This window comes from Platalea leucorodia (genome assembly GCF_965183815.1).
Source record: "Platalea leucorodia genome assembly, chromosome: W".
NCBI lineage: Eukaryota > Metazoa > Chordata > Aves > Pelecaniformes > Threskiornithidae > Platalea > Platalea leucorodia.
The window spans coordinates 9810712-9829386 of NC_138859.1; the positions used below are offsets into that span (position 1 = coordinate 9810712).

The 18675-nt window shown below is 42.1% G+C and overlaps 1 protein-coding gene across 1 annotated transcript in view; it reads left to right on the forward strand.

Moving 5' to 3' along the window:
• The window catches only part of LOC309601573 (zinc finger SWIM domain-containing protein 6-like), a 140359-nt gene that overhangs the window by 113059 nt on the left and 8625 nt on the right, over positions 1–18675 (forward strand). The window contains exons 8-12 of the mRNA XM_082334660.1: positions 4494–4640; positions 6830–7090; positions 11407–11542; positions 15676–15833; positions 16363–16526. Coding sequence (XP_082190786.1) covers positions 4494–4640; positions 6830–7090; positions 11407–11542; positions 15676–15833; positions 16363–16526 — 866 coding nt within the window. The remainder of the gene's footprint in view (positions 1–4493; positions 4641–6829; positions 7091–11406; positions 11543–15675; positions 15834–16362; positions 16527–18675) is intronic.

Below are 18675 nucleotides of genomic sequence, written 5' to 3' on the forward strand. Positions count from 1 at the left end.
TAAGGTTGGAAAAGACCCTTAAGATTGAGTCCAACCATTAACCTAACACTGCCAAGTCCACCACTAAACCATGTCCTCAAGCACTACATCTACCCTTCTATTAAATACCTCCAGGGACGGGGACTCAACCACTTCCCTGGGTAGCCTGTTCTGGTGCCTGACTACCCTTTTGGTGAAGAAATTTTTCCTAATATCCAACCTAAATTTCCCCTGGCGCAGCTTGAGGCCATTTCCTCTCGTCCTATCGCTTGTTACTTGGGAGAAGAGACCGACCCCCACCTCGCTACAACCTCCTTTCAGGTAGTTGTAGAGAGCAATAAGGTCTCCCCTCAGCCTCCTCTTCTCCAGGCTAAACAACCCCACCTCCCTCAGCCGCTCCTCATAAGACTTGTGCTCCAGACCCTTCACCAGCTTCGTTGCCCTCCTCTGGACACGCTCTAGCACCTCAATGTCCTTCTTGTAGTGAGGGGCCCAAAACTAAACACAGTACTCGAGGTGCAGCCTCACCAGTGCCCAGTACAGGGGCACTATCACCTCCCTGGTCCTGCTGGCCACACTATTCCTGATACAAGCCAGGATGCCATTGGCCCTCTTGGCCACCTGGGCACACTGCTGGCTCATGTTCAGGCGGCTGTCAACCAACACCCCCAGGTGCTTTTCCGCCAGGCAGCTCTCCAGCCACTCCTCCCCAAGCCTGTAGTGTTGCATGGGGTTGTTGTGACCCAAGTGCAGAACCCGGCACTTAGCCTTGTTGAATCTCGTACAGTTGGCCCCGGCCCAACGATCCAGCCTGTCCAGGTCCCTCTGTAGATCCTTCCTACCCTCCAGCAGATCAACACTTCCACCCAACTTGGTGTCATCTGCAAACTTACTGAGGGTGCACTCGATTTCCTCATCCAGATCATCGATAAAGATATTGAACAGGACCGGCCCCAACACTGAGCCCTGGGGAACACCACTCGTGACCGTCCACCAACTGGATTTGACTCCATTCACCACCACTCTCTGGGCTCGGCCGTTCAGCCAGTTTTTAACCCAGCGCAGAGTGAACCCATCCAAGCCGTGAGCAGCCAGCTTCTCCAGGAGAATGCTGTGGGAGACAGTGTCAAAGTCCAGGTAGACAACATCCACAGCCTTCCCCTCATCCACTAAGCGGGTCACCTTGTCATAGAAGGAGACCAGGTTAGTGAAGCAGGACCTCCCTTTCATAAACCCATACTGACTGGGCCTGATCCCCCAGTTGTCCCACGTGCTGCATAATGGTGCTCAAGATGATCTGTTCCATGACCTTCCCTGGCACCGAGGTCAGGCTGACAGGCCTGTAGTTCCCTGGATCCTCCTTCCGACCCTTCTTGTAGATGGGTGTCACATTTGCTAACTTCCAGTCAGCTGGGACCTCCCCGGTTGACCAGGACTGCTGGTAAATGATGGAGAGTGGCTTGGCAAGCTCCTGTGCCAGCTCCCTCAGTATCCTCGGGTGGATCCCATCTGGCCCCATGGACTTGTGGGCATCCAGGTGGAGGAGCAGGTTGGTGACTGCCGACAACTTCGACAACTGGGGCTTCATTCTGCTTCCTATCTCCATCTCTCAGCTCAGGGGGCTGAATACCCTGAGGATGACCAGTCTGACTATTAAAGACTGAGGCAAAGAAGGCATTAAGTACCTCAGCCTTCTCCTCATCCTTTGTGGCAATGTTTCCCTCCGCATCCAACAAAGGATGGAGATGCTCCCTGGCCCTCTTTTTGTTGCTGATATATTTGTAAAAACATTTTTTGTTATCTTTTAAGTTTAAGTTCTAGCTGCGCCTTTGCCTTTCTAATCTTTTCCCTGCATAACCTCACAGCATCCTTGTAGTCCTCCTGAGTCACCTGCCCCTTCTTCCAAAGGTGGTAAGCTCTCCTTTTTTTCTTGAGTTCCAGCCAAAGCTCTCTGTTCAGCCAGGCCGGTCTTCTCCCCCGCCTGCTCGACTTGTGGCACATGGGGACAGCCTGCTCCTGTGCCTTTGCGACTTCCTCCTTGAATAACATCCAGCCTTCCTGGACTCCTTTGCCCTTCAGGACTGCCTCCCAAGGGACTCTGTCAACCAGACTCCTAAACAATCCAAAGTCTGCCCTTCTAAAGTTCAGGGTAGCGGTTTTTCCTGACCTTCCTCCTTACTTCTCCAAGAATCGAAAAGTCTATCATTTCATGGTCGCTGAGCCCAAGACAGCCTCCAACCACCACATCACCCACCAGGCCTTCTCTGTTCGTAAACAGCCGGTCCAGCGGGGCACCTCCCCCGGTTGGCTCCCTCACCAGCTGCATCAGGAAGTGATCTCCCACACACTCCAGGAACCTCCGAGACTGCTTCCTCTCTGCTGTGTTGTACTTCCAGCAGATATCTGGTAAATTGAAGTCTCCCACGAGAACAAGGGCTAGGGATTGTGAGACTTCAGCCAACCACTTGTAGAATACTTCATCTGTTTCCTCATCCTGGTTGGGTGGTCTATAACAGACTCCCACCAGGATGTCTGCCTTGTTAGCCTTCCCCCTGATCTTTACCTATAAGCACTCAACCTTATCATTACTGTCGTTGAGCTCTAGACAGTCAAAACACTCCCTAACATACAGGGCTACCCCTCCACCTCTCCTTCCTAGCCTGTCCCTTCTAAAGAGCTTGTAGCCATCCATTGCAGCACTGCAGTTATGTGAGTCATCCCACCGTGTTTCCGTGATGGCGACTACCTCATAGTTTTCCTGCCGCACAGTGGCTTCCAGCTCCTCCTGCTTATTGCCCATGCTGCGTCCATTGGTGTAAATGCTCTTCAGTTGGGCTATAGATCTCTTCTCCAACACAGGCATGCCACCCCTAGGCTCATCCCTAGCAAGCCTGGTTTTATCCCCTTCCCCCTTCAAATTTAGTTTAAAGCTCTCTCACTCTCTGTTACTTACTGCTTTTGTTTTTTTTTTTCCCTCTTATGTTTTGAATTTTAAAAATATTCTTTCAATACTGTAAAATATGCTGGTCTTCTCTATAAGCAGATTAATTCTGCAGCTACAGCCCAGCTTTAGGTTTCAGTTCAGCAACCACCACATGCTTCTACTTAGCTTTCATTCATGTGACTGATCTGATGTCTGTGGAACCACTTGCATGATTTAAAGTTAAATATCTATATGAATGGAGGGCTGAAGCCTTTGGCATGACATGAGTGAAGCTCATAAGTAGACACAATAGATGAAATGGAATATAAGAGAGTCAGTAAGAAGTCATTGATATTAATCCTTTTTGGTAATATTACTTGTTTCTGCCTGTTGTCTTTAGCGCATGCTATTTGTTAGTAAGACAATTACTTAGTTGTTTGTTTTTCATATTCCATATCAGTTGATTCTTTAAAAAGAAAGCCACCCTCCCGAACACTCAGTTCAACAGTGTGGCTGTATTTCACTTTGTAGTCCTACACATTTAAACAGGCAAGAAGCAAGCTTTTCAAGTTTTGTGATAATACATATGGTTACTCAGAAAGATGGCATTTTGTGAATGATAGAGAGCATAGGTAGGTACAAGTTAGTGTGTAATAGGCAGAGAAACAGAGCATCCGTAATGGCTTGTATACAATTTTTAAATGGTCACTCGTAATGCGCCTGATCTCTCATAGTTCAGTCGTGCATATGTGTCTAGGAGAAAAAAATTGCGAGTTGGAGTCAAAGGGGAGCTACTGCCATAAGTCTCTTAGTAAAAAAAGGGATTTGGGGAATCTCTAACCTCTGTTACCACAGTCACACTTCCTTCAATTCATTGTGCTAAACAATTTTTTTCATGTTGTAACTGACTGATGGATGAGGGCTACAAAGCAAAGTATATATGAAGGTATTTGTTGACTGAAACTTTAGAATGACAAAAAAATTCAACTTAAAGGACAATTTTTTTCTTGTATACCTCGTTTAAACACTTTATCCTTTTTTTTTTCTTTTTTTTTTAGGAGCTGTCATCCTGAGTTTATTACTTCAATAAATATTTAGATGCACGATAAGCTCATATTTTATCTATTAAAATGGAACATTTTAGAATATTTTAATTTATTTTGGTGCCATCAGATTCACTTAACATGCAAAAATGGTACTGCGTCTTTTGAATGAGGACATGGTTGTGAATATTTTACAAAAAAAAAAGTCCTTGCTATAATTTTTCAGCAGATATTTTCAGAAGAGTTACTGGTATCAAGTAAGAGATTTCAAAAGATACTGCAGTTGAAATTTTTGACCCATAATGCACTTTGCTAGTGCTCAAAATGTTTGGCCTTCATCCATTTTCTTTTTTCCTCTTTTAACATATTCACAAAGGGGAATGAATTCACCCTGAAAGATACTATTTTCTCCTTCTAAGCAGAAGCTACTGGAAGTACTTTGAATTCTGTACTGAGAGCATTTTAATCAGTTTTACTTCTATAATTGTTTTGAGGGGCTAACATGTGCTCGCTTTCCCTCCCTCCTCCCTCCATATTTTCTGTCACAGAACTTCTCCACAAAGGAGTAACCTCAATAACAAATCTTGAAGGTTGGGTGGGACACCCTTTGGATCCGATTGGCACCCTCTTCAGTAGCCTGATGGAAGCCTGCAGGGTGGATGATGACAGCTTCCATGGATTCTCAGACTTCACGGGTAAGGCCATGCAAAGGGAGCAATCTTCTCTAAGTCTTCAGTAACTGGAGGCATTTTTCTATCTTGCCTGTCTGAATTAACTTTGAAGCCAGTGTCTTTATAGTATAAGAACTCACATTTGCATTCCCTAAGAAAACACGAGGGAGAGAAAATGTTTAAAGTAAAATTTTGTTATAAGTTATATGAAAGCACTTCAAAAATTACCAGTTACTCATTCTTGAAGACAATTCCATATTTCACGCTTGAAATAAAACTGAATAAGACTTTATAGCAGCAACCCTCTCCACATACATTGCTCTGTCCTCTTTTTGAGAAATTACAGGAAGTCACAGAATTGTTGAGGTTGGAAGGCTCCTCTGGAGATCGTCTAGTCCACCTGCTTTGCTCAGAGAAGGGTCACCTAGAGCAGGTTGCCCAGGACTGTATCCAGTTGGGTTTTGAATAACCCCAAGAATGAACACTGTACAACCTCTCTGGGTGACCTCTTGCAGTGTTTGACCACCCTCACAGTAAAAAAAAGTGTTTTGTTATGCTCAGATGGAATTTCCTGTATTTCAGTTTGTGCCCATTGCCTCTTGTCCTGTCACAGAATACCACTGAGAAGAGTCTGGCTCTATCTTCTTTACATTCTCCCATCAGATATTTATACATTTTGGTAAGATCCTCCTGAGCCTTTACTTTTCCAGGCTAAACACTCCCAGCTGTCTCAGTCTCTTATATGGGAGATGCTCCAGTCCTTTAATCATCTTTGTGGCCCCTCACTGGATCTGCTCCAGTATGTCCATGGGGAGCCCAGTACTGGACATGGCGCTCCAGGTGTGGGCTCACCAGTGCTGAGCAGAGGGGAAGGATCACCTCCCTCGATCTGCTGGCAACGCTCCTCCTATGCAGTCCAGGATGTTATTTGACTTCTTAGCTACAAGTGTACATAATACTTCAAATTGATGACAAAACACTTAAAATTTATAACATACATGGTCTATAAAGGTTATGAATTGGAAAATAGTGTTGCAGTATTGATACATGATTTAGGACAGGATGTGTACGCCCATTTTAACTTCAGTATTTGCTTCCCAGGAGCTTAACTGATTTATTCCTTATTCTCAGTTTCTTTCCACCTCTGCGGTAGTTTCTTATCACCTTCTGTGTGGTCAGAAACTCGATTCATCCCTCTACCTACAGCTCTTTTATATGCACATCCCCAATCTTCTTGGGGCTTTGCCTCAAAACTCATTTTATTCAATTAGATTTTCTTCAATAAACTTCTAATCCCATATCCACTAATTCTGGAAGAACTTTAATTAAAAGAAATCAGATTCTTTGCAATTAGAAGAAACCAAAACAACCCCATGAAATAAAAGTAGTGTGTGTTGAAAAGTAAATTCCCCCTACACATGCATATGCAATCTACCAAATGCATTCTGCCTTCTCATTTGCTGCAGCTGTCCATCTTCTTACATCTGTACATTACAACTTTTTGTTCCCAAACTAGACTGTAAACTGCTAGAGGTTGGAATAGCATTTTGTCATATGGTGTATCTGTGAAGTGCCAAATGAATCAGTAATACTCTTTAAAGTAATTTATGGCTTGGTCTGTGTGGAATTTACAAGTAATCTTTACTAAAAGTAGCACTTCTAGTGTTAATAAAAGTCAGAAACATTATACATATTTATCATAAATACAACTGTAACAAATAAAAAAGCATGAAAAGAGCTCTAGCAAACAGTATGCTTTAAAGTTGTGGAGTTCCCAGGCCTACTGTATTTGCACAATCCTAATAGCTTCAACTGAAATCTATGCAGGTGTATGCACCTTCCTTTTCCACTTATACAACATCAAAGCTTTAAGGAGATACAGACATGGGTGGGGAAAAAAACTGAAATAGATCTTCCAATTTTGGCCTTATTAACACAAAGCTGGAGAAACTGCCTTTCTCCAAATCATGCAGTTTAAAATGAAAACTTTTATTTTTACTTGAGTGTTTTTTTTAAAACCTAATTGTTTCTGCCATGTGGAATTGGATCAGGTAGTTTATATTGGATCATTGGATCTTGAGATTGCACTAGTAATTGAAATAATTTTAAAAAATTAATACCGACAGAGGAAGCATTTGTAAATGTGGCATTATAGGCAGATTATGGATTAGAATGATTTCCTGATGTGCTGTTCTTTGTGTCACCCTTTACAGAGAACGTGGGGCAATGCAAATCTCTGGAGTACCAGCACCTGCCTGCATACAAGTTCTTAGAAGAAGGGGAATCTTATTTAACACTGGCTGTGGAAGTAGCATTGATAGGGCTGGGACAGCAACGAATAATGCCAGATGGCTTGTATGCACAAGAGAAGGTTTGTCGAAATGAGGAGCAGCTCATTTCTAAGCTACAGGAAATTGAATTGGATGATACTCTGGTGAAGATTTTTCGAAAACAAGCAGTCTTCCTATTAGAAGGTAGCTCAATGTAGATGCTAACTGCTTCTTTAAACTGTCTTCACTTACTTACACAAGCCCACTGAATTAGTATTCCAGTGGAAACTGCCTTACATACTTAAGATGTTTTTTGACATAGAACTCCAGCAAAATTTTATTTCCAGTCTCTTATGAAAATCAAGCATACTTCAGATATCACATTGCTGTAGAGATAAGGCATCTACTGACCTAGAAGCCTTTCATTTTAATTTTTATTGCATGTTGTTCTTTAGATTTGTTGCTTGTCATAATCTCAGTATCCTAATTATACAACCCAGGCTCACAATTAAATAATAGACATAGAATCATAGAATGTCCTGAGTTGGAAGGGACCCACAAGGATCATCGAGTCCAACTCCTGTCCCTGCATAGGACAACCCCAAAATTCACATCATATGTCTGAGGGTGTTGTCCAATTGCTTCTTGAACATTGTCAGGCTTGGCACTGTGACTACCTCCCTGGGGAGCCTGTTCCAGTGCTCCACCACCCTCTGGGTGAAGAACCTTTTCCTTATATCCAACCTAAACCTCCCCTGGCATATCTTCCTGCCATTCCCTCGGGTTCTATCATTGGTCGCCAGAGAGAAGAGATAAGCGCCTGCCCCTCCTTTTCCCCTTGTGAGGAAGCTGTAGACCTCGATGAGGTCCCCCCTCAGTCTCCCCTTTCCAGGCTGAACAGACCAAGTGACTTCAGCCGCTCCTCGTACGGCTTCCCCTCTAAACCCTTCACCATCTTTGTGGCTCTCCTCTGGACACTCTCTAGTAGCTTCGTATCCTTTTTGTACTGTGGCACCCAAAACTGCACACAGTACTCAAGATGAGGCCGCACCAGTGCGGAGTAGAGCGGGACAATCCCCTCCCTCGACCGGCTAGCAATACAGTGCTTGATATACCCCAGGACACGGTTGGCCCTCCTGGCTGCCAGGGCACACTGTTGGCTCACGTTCAACTTGCCGTCGACCAGAACCCCCAGATCCCTCTCCGCGGGGCTGCTCTCCAGCCTCTCGTTCCCCAGTCTGTATGTACATCCAGGGTTGCCATGTCCCAGGTGCAAAATCCGGCACTTGCCCTTGTTAAACTTCATACGGTTGGTGATTGCCCAGCTCTCTAATTTGTCCAGATCTTTCTGCAGGGCCTCTCTGCCCTCGAGAGTGTCAATGGCTCCTCCCAGTTTTGTGTCATTGGCAAACTTTGATAACAAACCATCCAGTCCTGCATCCAAGTCCTTTATGAATATATTGAAGAGCACTGGCCCTAAGATGGATCCCTGCGGAACCCCGCTAGTGACTGGTTGCCAGCCCGATGTAACCCCATTTACTATAACCCTTTGAGCCTGACCCATCAACCAATTGCTCACATCAATTATCATCAGCAGTTCTCAGGTAGCAAATTTATAAATGTCACTTGTATCCTGAAAAAGGACTGGCAGCTTTGTAAATGTATGAAGATTTTTACCTCTGTTCCCAAGTGAAGAGCTCAGAAAATTCACTTAGAATTGCTGGGACAGAAATATAACATTTTCATTGTAGCAATTAGGAAAATGACTTGCCTCTGAAGTTTGTATCATACATGAAAATTGAAATATGTGGTCAAATATTGAGGCTTAAGGCCTGGTCTTTTGACTAAATTTTGATTAAGACAAATAACTTGTGTTTGGGAATTAGCCGGTGTATTGCAATAAAAGCTGTATAAAAAAGTGCATGCTTTTGCCTTAGCTTTTAAAAAGGCTTAACATATAGCACTTAACTCTCATGTTCAGAGAGTAGTCTTGTGGGTTCTAAGGTTGTCTTTCTAGGTTTTGTTTTTTTAAATGGAAGAACCAATTAGCTAAAGGCATAGTCCAAGTTTTGAGTGCTTGCTCAAGGGATGGTGGGGAGTGTGATACTGGTCTAGGTAAGTTGTGAAGACTGTTACACAGCAGTCAGGTTTTGCTTTCTTTCTGCAAGACATTTGTCTTTTAAAACTACTTCATTAATGGAAGAGACGCAGTATATTGTTTAGGGTTCTCAGCTTTGAGTCGCTATTATTGCCCAGATCCTTAAAGACTTTAGTACCTACTGATGGTGCCATTTGAAACTGCAGAGAAGCTCCACCACAGGGAAAGTTTCCATTATGGTGTGGCTGTAACTGCTACTTTATGGCCTTTGGACAAGAACAGCTGCTTGCTGGATCCAGCTATTAACCACCATAGAGGGATCCTATGGATTATAAAATCAATATTTGCTGCATCTATTTACTGGTAAGGATGCTTTATGAGAAAAAGGCAGGATTTCTCGCAAGTATTCTCTGATACTTCTAGTTTACTACTTTGATCACTGATATTCTTTTTGTTTTCTTAGAGTAGTAAACAAGTGATCATAGGAAATCTGCTAAAATAACTACCTACAAAATTGCTGTGGTGAGCAGTGTGCAACGATGGTCTTGCATTACTGTGTGCTGAGAAATCTGGCTTTTCTGCAATAGCTTCAGTTTACTCCAGGTTAGGCAGAAACTGCCAGCTCACATGGAGGAAAAACTGTGTGGTGATTTAAGGTCCTAATCATATCAATTGTGTTTTTATAGTTAAAGTCCTGTAGATATAATAAAGAAAGCTTAATCCAATATTAAGCTGATTTCTATGTTGTTAATGCAGATTAATGCATGCTGTATGTAGCTACCATTTGAATACATGGGAAAGCAGAACGTAAGACTGTTGCAAGAAGTGTTCTGATTTTTTGCTCGACTGTTAAGTTAATGGCAGAATATATTTTCATAAAAATGCTTTGTCATGTATTCTTTGTGTCCTAACTGAGTTTCTGACTGGACCACCAACTGGCAAACATACATGAAATGGCTTCTTTCATTGAAGCAATGCCAGGTACTTTTGAATGGCTTTCAACTTCATTTTAAATGAGTGAGAGACACACACACTGTCACCTACTTAATCTTCATTGATGTTTTCTTTGTGATCAGCCCCAGTCTTCAGAAACGCCCACCTATGGAGCTCAGATTTTTTTTCATGCCTAGTGATTTTTATCTTTGCATTTTGTGCTAAGGCACCAATCAGAAAAACATTGCTGAAACAGCTGTGCTGGTCCATGTTGTTACCATCTCTCTCTCATGGAGTTCATCATCCTCTGCAGCGGAAGTGGTTGAATAAATTTTGTGAGTACTCCTCATCTGCTTCAGTGTAGGGTCAGCCATGTTAGTTTGAACCACTGCTGGAAGCTATGACACGTGTGACTGCAGTGAAGAAATGTGCTCACACATTCATCCATCCAAGTGTGGTGGGTTGGAATCTCTAGTAGAAGAGGAAGTAGTAACTTCTAGGACTGCTGTCTGCTATTTGTGCAATAATTGTCCAATAATACTTTATGTAAGATTCTTATTCTGTATCTTGCAGCATTTAATGCCTGAACCTCTAGCTGCTGAAGTAAAAAACTGCTTGACACAGTTTTCCTATTAATAGGAATAACAGTCTTAAGGTGGCAGGAAAAATGTAAAAATGGGATTCATATGCACCGTGAACATTCAGAACTCAGCAAGCAAATAGTTGCATTTAATTTTTTTTAAATCATCATTTCTGTTGTCAATCTTGACACTGCTGTTATGAAGTTGAAGTACTGGTTGCACTGAGTGTGAGCAAAATCCATTGCCCCAACAACAGGAATAGTTTCCCCACAACAAATACAATTTTTAAGACTGTGTGGCTATAATGGACTAACAAAAGCAGCTTTGGTGCAAGATCTGACCTAGTCTTCTCTGGAGACCAAGTCCAGACTAAAGGGTTATTTAAATGCCTAATGTCAGGTGAAACATTAATAGGGATCAGGTGCTGCTGTAGTGACTGGTCATGTAACTTCAATTAAAGATACATGTTTTTCCACTGTAACCACTTTTTTTTTTTTTTCTGGTAGATTTGTGATAAAGCAATTATGCACCAACAGAGGGTACATAGGGATTCATGTGCACAATATAACTACACAGAGGCAAAGCTAGGATTATCACCTTCTACTTTTGCATACCACAGACTTGCTGAATGAGCCTCATGGAGCCCTGGGACCATTCTGTCATTTGTATGTGCACTGGTAGTGTGCTTAGTACTATACAATTTGCAGTCTGTCTTGTTGTCTCAAAGAATATATGGTATTTAATATACTTGTAATATATTTCACAAAAATATCAATGTAACTTTACCTTTTCAGCAAACTGTATCTGAGTACCAATTCTAACTCAAGGTATAGTGAATGTTTTTAAAGGTCCAGAAGTTGGGTTTTAACAGCCTGTAAAGACTGACATTCTCTTTCTCTTTCCCACAGCTGGACCATATAGTGGTTTAGGCGAAGTCATCCATCGAGAGAGTGTTCCAATGCACACATTTGCCAAGTATCTTTTCACCTCTCTCCTACCTCATGATGCTGAATTGGCATACAAAACTGCACTGAGAGCCATGCGGTATGTATTCACAAGTTGTCTAGAAAGAGCACAAGTAGTGGTTTGGAAAAGGGGAAAAAGCTTGGTAATCAAGACCTAGTCTTTTTTTCTAAAAGAAGCATTCTTCCATTTAAGGAGAAATTACTTTGGTTCTGTCATCTGTAAAAGCAATTGATGTCTGTAGTAACTACAGTATAATCATTTATAAATGTACAATTAGTGTTTATCTACAACTGTAAAACAGCATTCTATGTTACAAATCCTTCTAGAATTCCACTCTTGGGGCATGTGGTTTTGTGTTAAATGACAGCTTTAGCGCGTGTGTTCTCTTACTGATGTGGTTGTGTGTGTGTGATGGTAGTGGCAAGGAAATGAGGAGAGAGGCATCTCACCAGCAGTCTCAGGATCATCTGCTCCTTAGCAGATAAATCAGTGATAAATCTATGTTGTCCACATACGGTGCAGGGAAGAAACTGGTCCCATCTGGATTGTCTGGTCGCTGTCAAGAACTTGTAGTAAATGGTGGTTGACAAAGAATAGCCACAACTGAAAACTAAGAGCAATCAAGTCCCAGATTTAAAAAAAAAACAACAACAACCTGTTGGGTTTTTCTGGTCATTATTATCAAGAATGATTGCACAGTGACTGAAGGACATACTATCCACATAAGTAGCATTTAGCTTCATCAGACAGGTTGTGTCCTAGTGGTTTGGAGGTATGTATTCTGGAGCTAGTTTCTCCAGAAAGCTAAATGAGGAGGAAATAATCCTGTGTCAAAGGACTAAATGAGAGGGCATGCATAAGAACAAAACATAGCTACTATCAGGTCAGGCCAAAGGTCTGCTTAGCCTGTTTGGGTTTCTTTTGCCTCTAAGAGTTTTTAATAGTGGATGTTAGGGAAGGAGTCTAAGAAATATGAAGTAACCTTGCATACTTGCTGCTTATGATTAGAATTTTAGGAAATAGATTGAGAAGACAAAAGTGTGTTACTGATAAACTGTTGAGAACATTCAAACGTATGATCAGAAAGCTGTCGGGGCCATCTAGGTACACCCCTTTTCTTTCATTGCAAGTTAAGTGCAACAATAACCCTGGTCATACCAGATCAACAAGATAGTACAAAATGTGTGGTGTGTGGTTGTGTGTGGTGGGTTTTTTTGTTTGGGTTTGTTTGTTTGTTTGTTTTGAGTTTTTTTTTTGTTTTTTTAGGAAAAAAAGATCAATGTTATAAAGTAGACTTGTGTCCTTGTATTTAATTCCAGTCACTACCTTGAAGTGTTTCTCAGAGATTGTGTGGAGTTTTCCTCCTTAAACTAAACTACTGAAACTACGTTGAAAGGCTGGAATAGATATCTATCAGCAGCTTTGTACAGTGCACTGAATGCTTCAGTGAATGTGATGGCAGCATGCCATTCCTCTAGAAGAAGGATTTTGGCTTTTCCCAGAAACAAATCATAACTGAAAACTTCTTTTCTGGAAGCTTCCTTTCTCAACTGGAAAAACAATCAAGGCACTGAAAGATCCAAATGATGAAATCTCTAGTTAATCATGGGGAGCTCCAGCCATCTTTCGGCATGAAGCTGCCATCTCAGCCAAAAAAGTTACTTCTCAAACAGACCAGTATAAGAAAGAGTTGTCTGTTTCTTTCCATCTGGTAAAATCATAGAATCATTTAGGTTGGAAAAGACCTTTAAGACCATCAAGTCCAACCGTTAACCTAGCACTGCCAAGTCCACCACTAAACCATGTCCCTAAGCACCACATCTACCCTTCTTTTAAATACCTCCAGGGATGGGGACTCAACCACTTCCCTGGGCAGCCTGTTCCAGTGCCTGACTACCCTTTCGGTGAAGAAATTTTTCCTAATATCCAACCTAAACCTCCCCTGGCACAACTTGAGGCCGTTTCCTCTCGTCCTATCGCTTGTTACTTGGGAGAAGAGACCGACCCCCACCTCACTACAACCTCCTTTCAGGTAGCTGTAGAGAGCAATAAGGTCTCCCCTCAGCCTCCTCTTCTCCAGGCTAAACAACCCCAGCTCCCTCAGCCTCTCCTCATAAGACTTGTGCTCTAGATTCTTCACCAGCTTCGTTGCCCTTCTCTGGACACACTCCAGCACCTCGATGTCCTTCTTGTAGTGAGGGGCCCAAAATCAAACACAGTACTCGAGGTGTGGCCTCACCAGTGCTGAGTACAGGGGCACTATCACTTCCCTAGTCCTGCTGGCCACACTATTCCTGATACAGTTCAGGATGCTATTGGCTGCCTTGGCCACCTGGGCACATTGCTGGCTCATATCCAGCCAGCTGTCGACCAACACCCCCAGGTCCTTTTCTGCCAGGCAGCTCTCCAGCCACTCCTCCCCCAGCCTGTAGCGTTGCATGGGGTCGTTGTGACCCAAGTGCAGGACCTGGCCCTTAGCCTTGTTGAATCTCATACAGTTGGCCTCGGCCCAACGATCCAGCCTGTCCAGATCCCTCTGCAGGGCCTTCCTGCTCTCCAGCAGATCAACACTCCTGCCCAGCTTGGTGTCATCTGCAAACTTACTGAGGGTGCACTCGATCCCGTTGTCCGGATCATTGATAAAGATATTAAACAGAACTGGCCCCTCACTTGAACATTTATCAAAGAAGTTAACTTCCCAAGACTACAGCTAGTTGCTCTCCAGACATAAGTGTTTAGTGTCAGTCTACACAGAAGTCTACACAGGTCATTGACCCATGATGGCAACTCTGGAGTATTTTGCCTCTCTGTATTCAAAATCATCTGTTGCTGTTTCATTTTTTTTTAATCCTCTTTTCGTGTGTGGAACACTCAGTGTGAAATCAATGGAAGCTGAAACCATAAGGCCTTTCATGCATGCACCTCAGGTCTGTAAGGACAGGGTGTTCTATCCTTACTTGATGGTCACTTCTGTCTACAGTTCTCTGCTTGCAGCACTGAAACATATGGAGTAGAGCCTTGGAGAATGTGGATCTGCGGTGACCTAGTTGACTGCTCACTTGGAATCTGAACTTGAATGTTTGGCTTAGTTTGGCTGATCGCTTGTTAAGCCTGAATTTCAACCCAGGCTTTGGGAGTCAGGCTTTAATGGTGATGTTTAATCACAAAGTAGCTTTGCTAAAACCTAGCTAAATAATTGATGTTTGAAAGGGGAAAAAATTGAAGAATGCTAAATCTGCTTGTGCTTGTTATGATGTTCCCTAATCTTGCCAAAATTACATGAAAGCCACCAATTCACAACAGCATTTCTTTTCACAGCAAAAGACCATAGAAGCTGGCAATGAAATTCAAAGTGACAAAAGATTTCCCCAAAACAGCCTCTTCCTTTCATGCTCTTTGTCTATTTACTGTTACTCATAACCTAATAATCCTTTTTGCATTATGTAGTTGGGATTTTTCCTGTTTGTTGAAACCATTTAATAATGCATCTTTTTTTTCTCCCCTCTCTCTCTGTGCTTGGAAAAAATCAGCTGAAGAATTTATATGTATTTTATTTTTACATATATAAAGCTATATAAAGAGGTGTCTCAGTGGTACTAGGGAAGAGATTTGACTCTTGATATAAATCAAAAGGGAAGTCTTTTTTTATATTAGCATGCACATTATCAAATGTTGGTAGGCTAGAGTTTAAGGACTTTAAAAAGTAGTTGATATTTGAACAGTAAAATGTCCTTTTTGGTATGTCTGAATTATTTATTGCAAGGTCGAAATCCAAATGACTTGTTGAATATCCCTCTCCCTTTGAGCATTTGCAAGTAAAGAAAGTATATTCCAAATATTGGAAAATATTTACATGTTCTCAGTATGATGGAGAACTACTCCACTTTCCTTCCTGAGGGCTGTTGTTCAAAGACTGAAACAAGGCAGGGGAAAAAAGCTTCAACTCTATGGATGATGCAGAAAGTCTCTGCTGCCTTGGCTAATGGATGGCTTAATTGTCCTGTGAATTCCTGCAGATGCCCACTGATGTAAGCAAGTTTGGCAAATGGACTTTTAAGATTCCCAAAGAAGAGAAGTGTTTTTCTAATATCTTTATACCCAAAACTGCACATTTCATAAACAAGGTCAAATGTTCTTGCAGCTTTAGTTTTGCTTATGAGTAACCTAATATAATAATGATTTAATGAAAGAGGATTTCTTCCTTATTTCAGGTTGCTAGTATTGGAATCTACAGCTCCTTCAGGAGACGTGTCCCGCCCACACCACATTGCATCAGTTGTTCCAAACCGGTATCCTCGCTGGTTCACCCTAAGTCACATCGAATCCCAGCAGTGTGAGCTGGCATCGACCATGCTAACAGCGGCCAAAGGTACATTGCTGTCAGTTATGTACTCAACTAAATGTATGCTTTTAATATTGCATGAAATAAACAGATTATAAAACTTGTGTTTAGGAATCCAAATTGCAGTCTGACAGGAGCTTGAAATGGGAACAACAAACTGAACTGACTTAAACATGTCACTTAATTTTCCAGCAAAGTGGTTAAGCTAGCTAAATGGTAGCCAGATGGGCTTGATTTGAGGCTGATGAAACAGCTTTTTGTTCTTCTGACACACAATATAGACCGTGAAACCCAGGAGTGGACAAATCACTTCTAAAATTCAAAAATCAGGATGACTTTTGGCCATATACTACACTAACACCATCAGGCACTAGAGGAGTTTGTGCTGTCTTGTATCTTTCGTTCATGTGATTTAATTATGGAAGGTTTATAAAAACCAAAATGTGTATAACTGAAACATCATACTATTGCATAGCAATGGCAGGCTCAATTATAATGCATCTCTGGATGTTTTGGGAGCTTGTTCTGTTTTGGTGATTCTGTTTACACCTTGCAGGTGATGTTCGGAGGCTGGAAACAGTGTTAGAATCCATCCAGAAAAATATCCACTCCTCATCACACATCTTCAAACTTGCCCAGGATGCATTTAAAATAGCAACACTCATGGACAGCTTGCCAGACATCACTCTTCTGAAAGTTTCTCTGGAGTTGGGCCTTCAGGTATTTCCCTCGTTCATTATTACTACAGTAGAAGACAGGAATTTGACCCTGTGTTGGTGGGTACAGCTCTTTAAGTCACTGAGGTCCATACCCTCTTTGGGCTCTGCCTGGAATTTTTAGATTCTGTTTTCTGATGTAAAGCACAGTTGACTGGTAAATAAAGAGCAAGGGTCTGTGCAACCCCTTTGTGCCATTTGAGTGGAAGAGAGAGCTGGAAGCAGCTGGCTGCAGGGCACTCCTCTGTTCAGGGGTGAGAGAGGACCAATGAAATGGGTTCAGGAGTATATGTAGGGATAGCTAGAGAGCAAAATTATTCTGCTTGCCAGAAATGCACTTTTGCAGATCTTTTGCATGACCTTGAGGGGTTTCTTATCATTCCTCCCATCCTTCCCTTCCTTTCCCTCAAATGAGATATGGTAGGTGCTTGTTGAATTACTAGAGAAAGCCAAGGTCAACCATAATGACCTGTTTCTAAGGTAGACTGTGCTAACAGCAGCCCTGTCACTTCCTTCATCAAATCCTGCACTCCACAAGCTGTGGGATGGTCATCTGCATCAGACTCAGCTTGACATTTACAAGAATCTCAGATTGGTTTTCAGGCTCTTAGGAGAGACTTTACAAGATAAAAGGAGACAGCTAAGTTTTTAGGTATCTGGAGTAATATTGCCTTACACTGATGAATCTTGGAGTTTACACAATTCATTTCAACAAAATTAAATCTCTTCATCCCTCTTCAGGGAGTTCTTAAAAACAACAAAAACAACAAACAAAAAAAAATGCAAAGGTCAGAAAACCATTTATTACTTTGCTTCAGTAAACAAAGCTCCAAAGACTTCTGGGAAAAGGATATTATCCCAGTTGCTTTTCATGCCAAAGAAAGGTACTAATTGCCTATTCTAGACTTTTAGAAGCTAAAGTCTTTAATCAGGAAGTTGAGATTGTGTGCTTTGTTAGCCTTTCTTATTCCCAAGGTTGCTGTGGAAATCTGCTTCTTTTTACATCTTGGTATGTTTCTGCCTTAAATGTTTGTTTACTTGAGAGAGAAAGATCCTTATGATTGACTTGAATATCACCTCAAGCATTCACCAAGTATCATTCAGTGGTAGCAGCACACTTTGGATATCACTGCGTTCATGGATATCCCCTCTGTGGATGATGGTGTTATCAGAAAGTCTTCAGTAAGATCTAGTGAAAGAAATATCATGAACCTGTACTTTCTCCTAAATCCGGTGTTTGGAATAAACTGGTATAGAACATATCCACTGTCTGCCCCAAGCTTACTAAGGTGTTTTAAGAATCTTAAAGGTAGTTTGCTTTCCAGAAGGAAGATGCATAGCAGTTTTCTGGTAGTAACTCATAGCTGTATAGATTTCTACATAACATTTTTCCTGTAAAAGCCTTACAGTGTCAGCACTGTCTTCAGTGGCCTACAGATGCTTTCCCCTCTCCTGCCCCCCGATCTAATGGCAATTAGATTGTCTATATTTGCTATCTAGTAACTGACTGCTTATGACATTTATGTGCCCTATAAAACTCTGTTTCTCCCCTCACATGGCAAACTGAACAGCAGCGTCCTTGCAGGTATGCTGTTCTGCCTCTCAGCTACAACAGTGACAAGTTGGACTGATGATACCAACAATTTCACAACTCTGTCACTGGGATTTCTGTGACAGAAAAGCCTCTTATATTGTTCTAGATCTGGGAGTAATGTATGGACTCCTGGGTTCTTTTCCCTATTTCCAATGGCAGCATGTGTTATGTGGCTCAGCAGAGGGAAGGCATTTAAACTAGCTGTGGAAAGAGGTCATCAGCGTGGCCAAATGGGCATGGAGCATGTCAGGTGTATTCTGTCCTTCAGAACCTTACTGGCACAGACGCTGTAAGATCTGAAGGTACAGGAGGGACTTCTATTCCTCCATTTACCTGTTGTACGCTACATCAATGCAAGTAAGTATTACCACACACATGCAGACAGGTACTGCTGGCAGAACTGCTGAGGAAGTTAGTGCAGGTGATCACTTGATGCATATTTGGCAAGTGGTGTCCTTTCCCTGAAAGCCTGTAAATAAATCAACCTCCTTCCAATGTGCATGACAAAGAGGTTTCACATTGGTGCGGGAGCTAATGGTTGGTTGGCCATTTCTTGCAT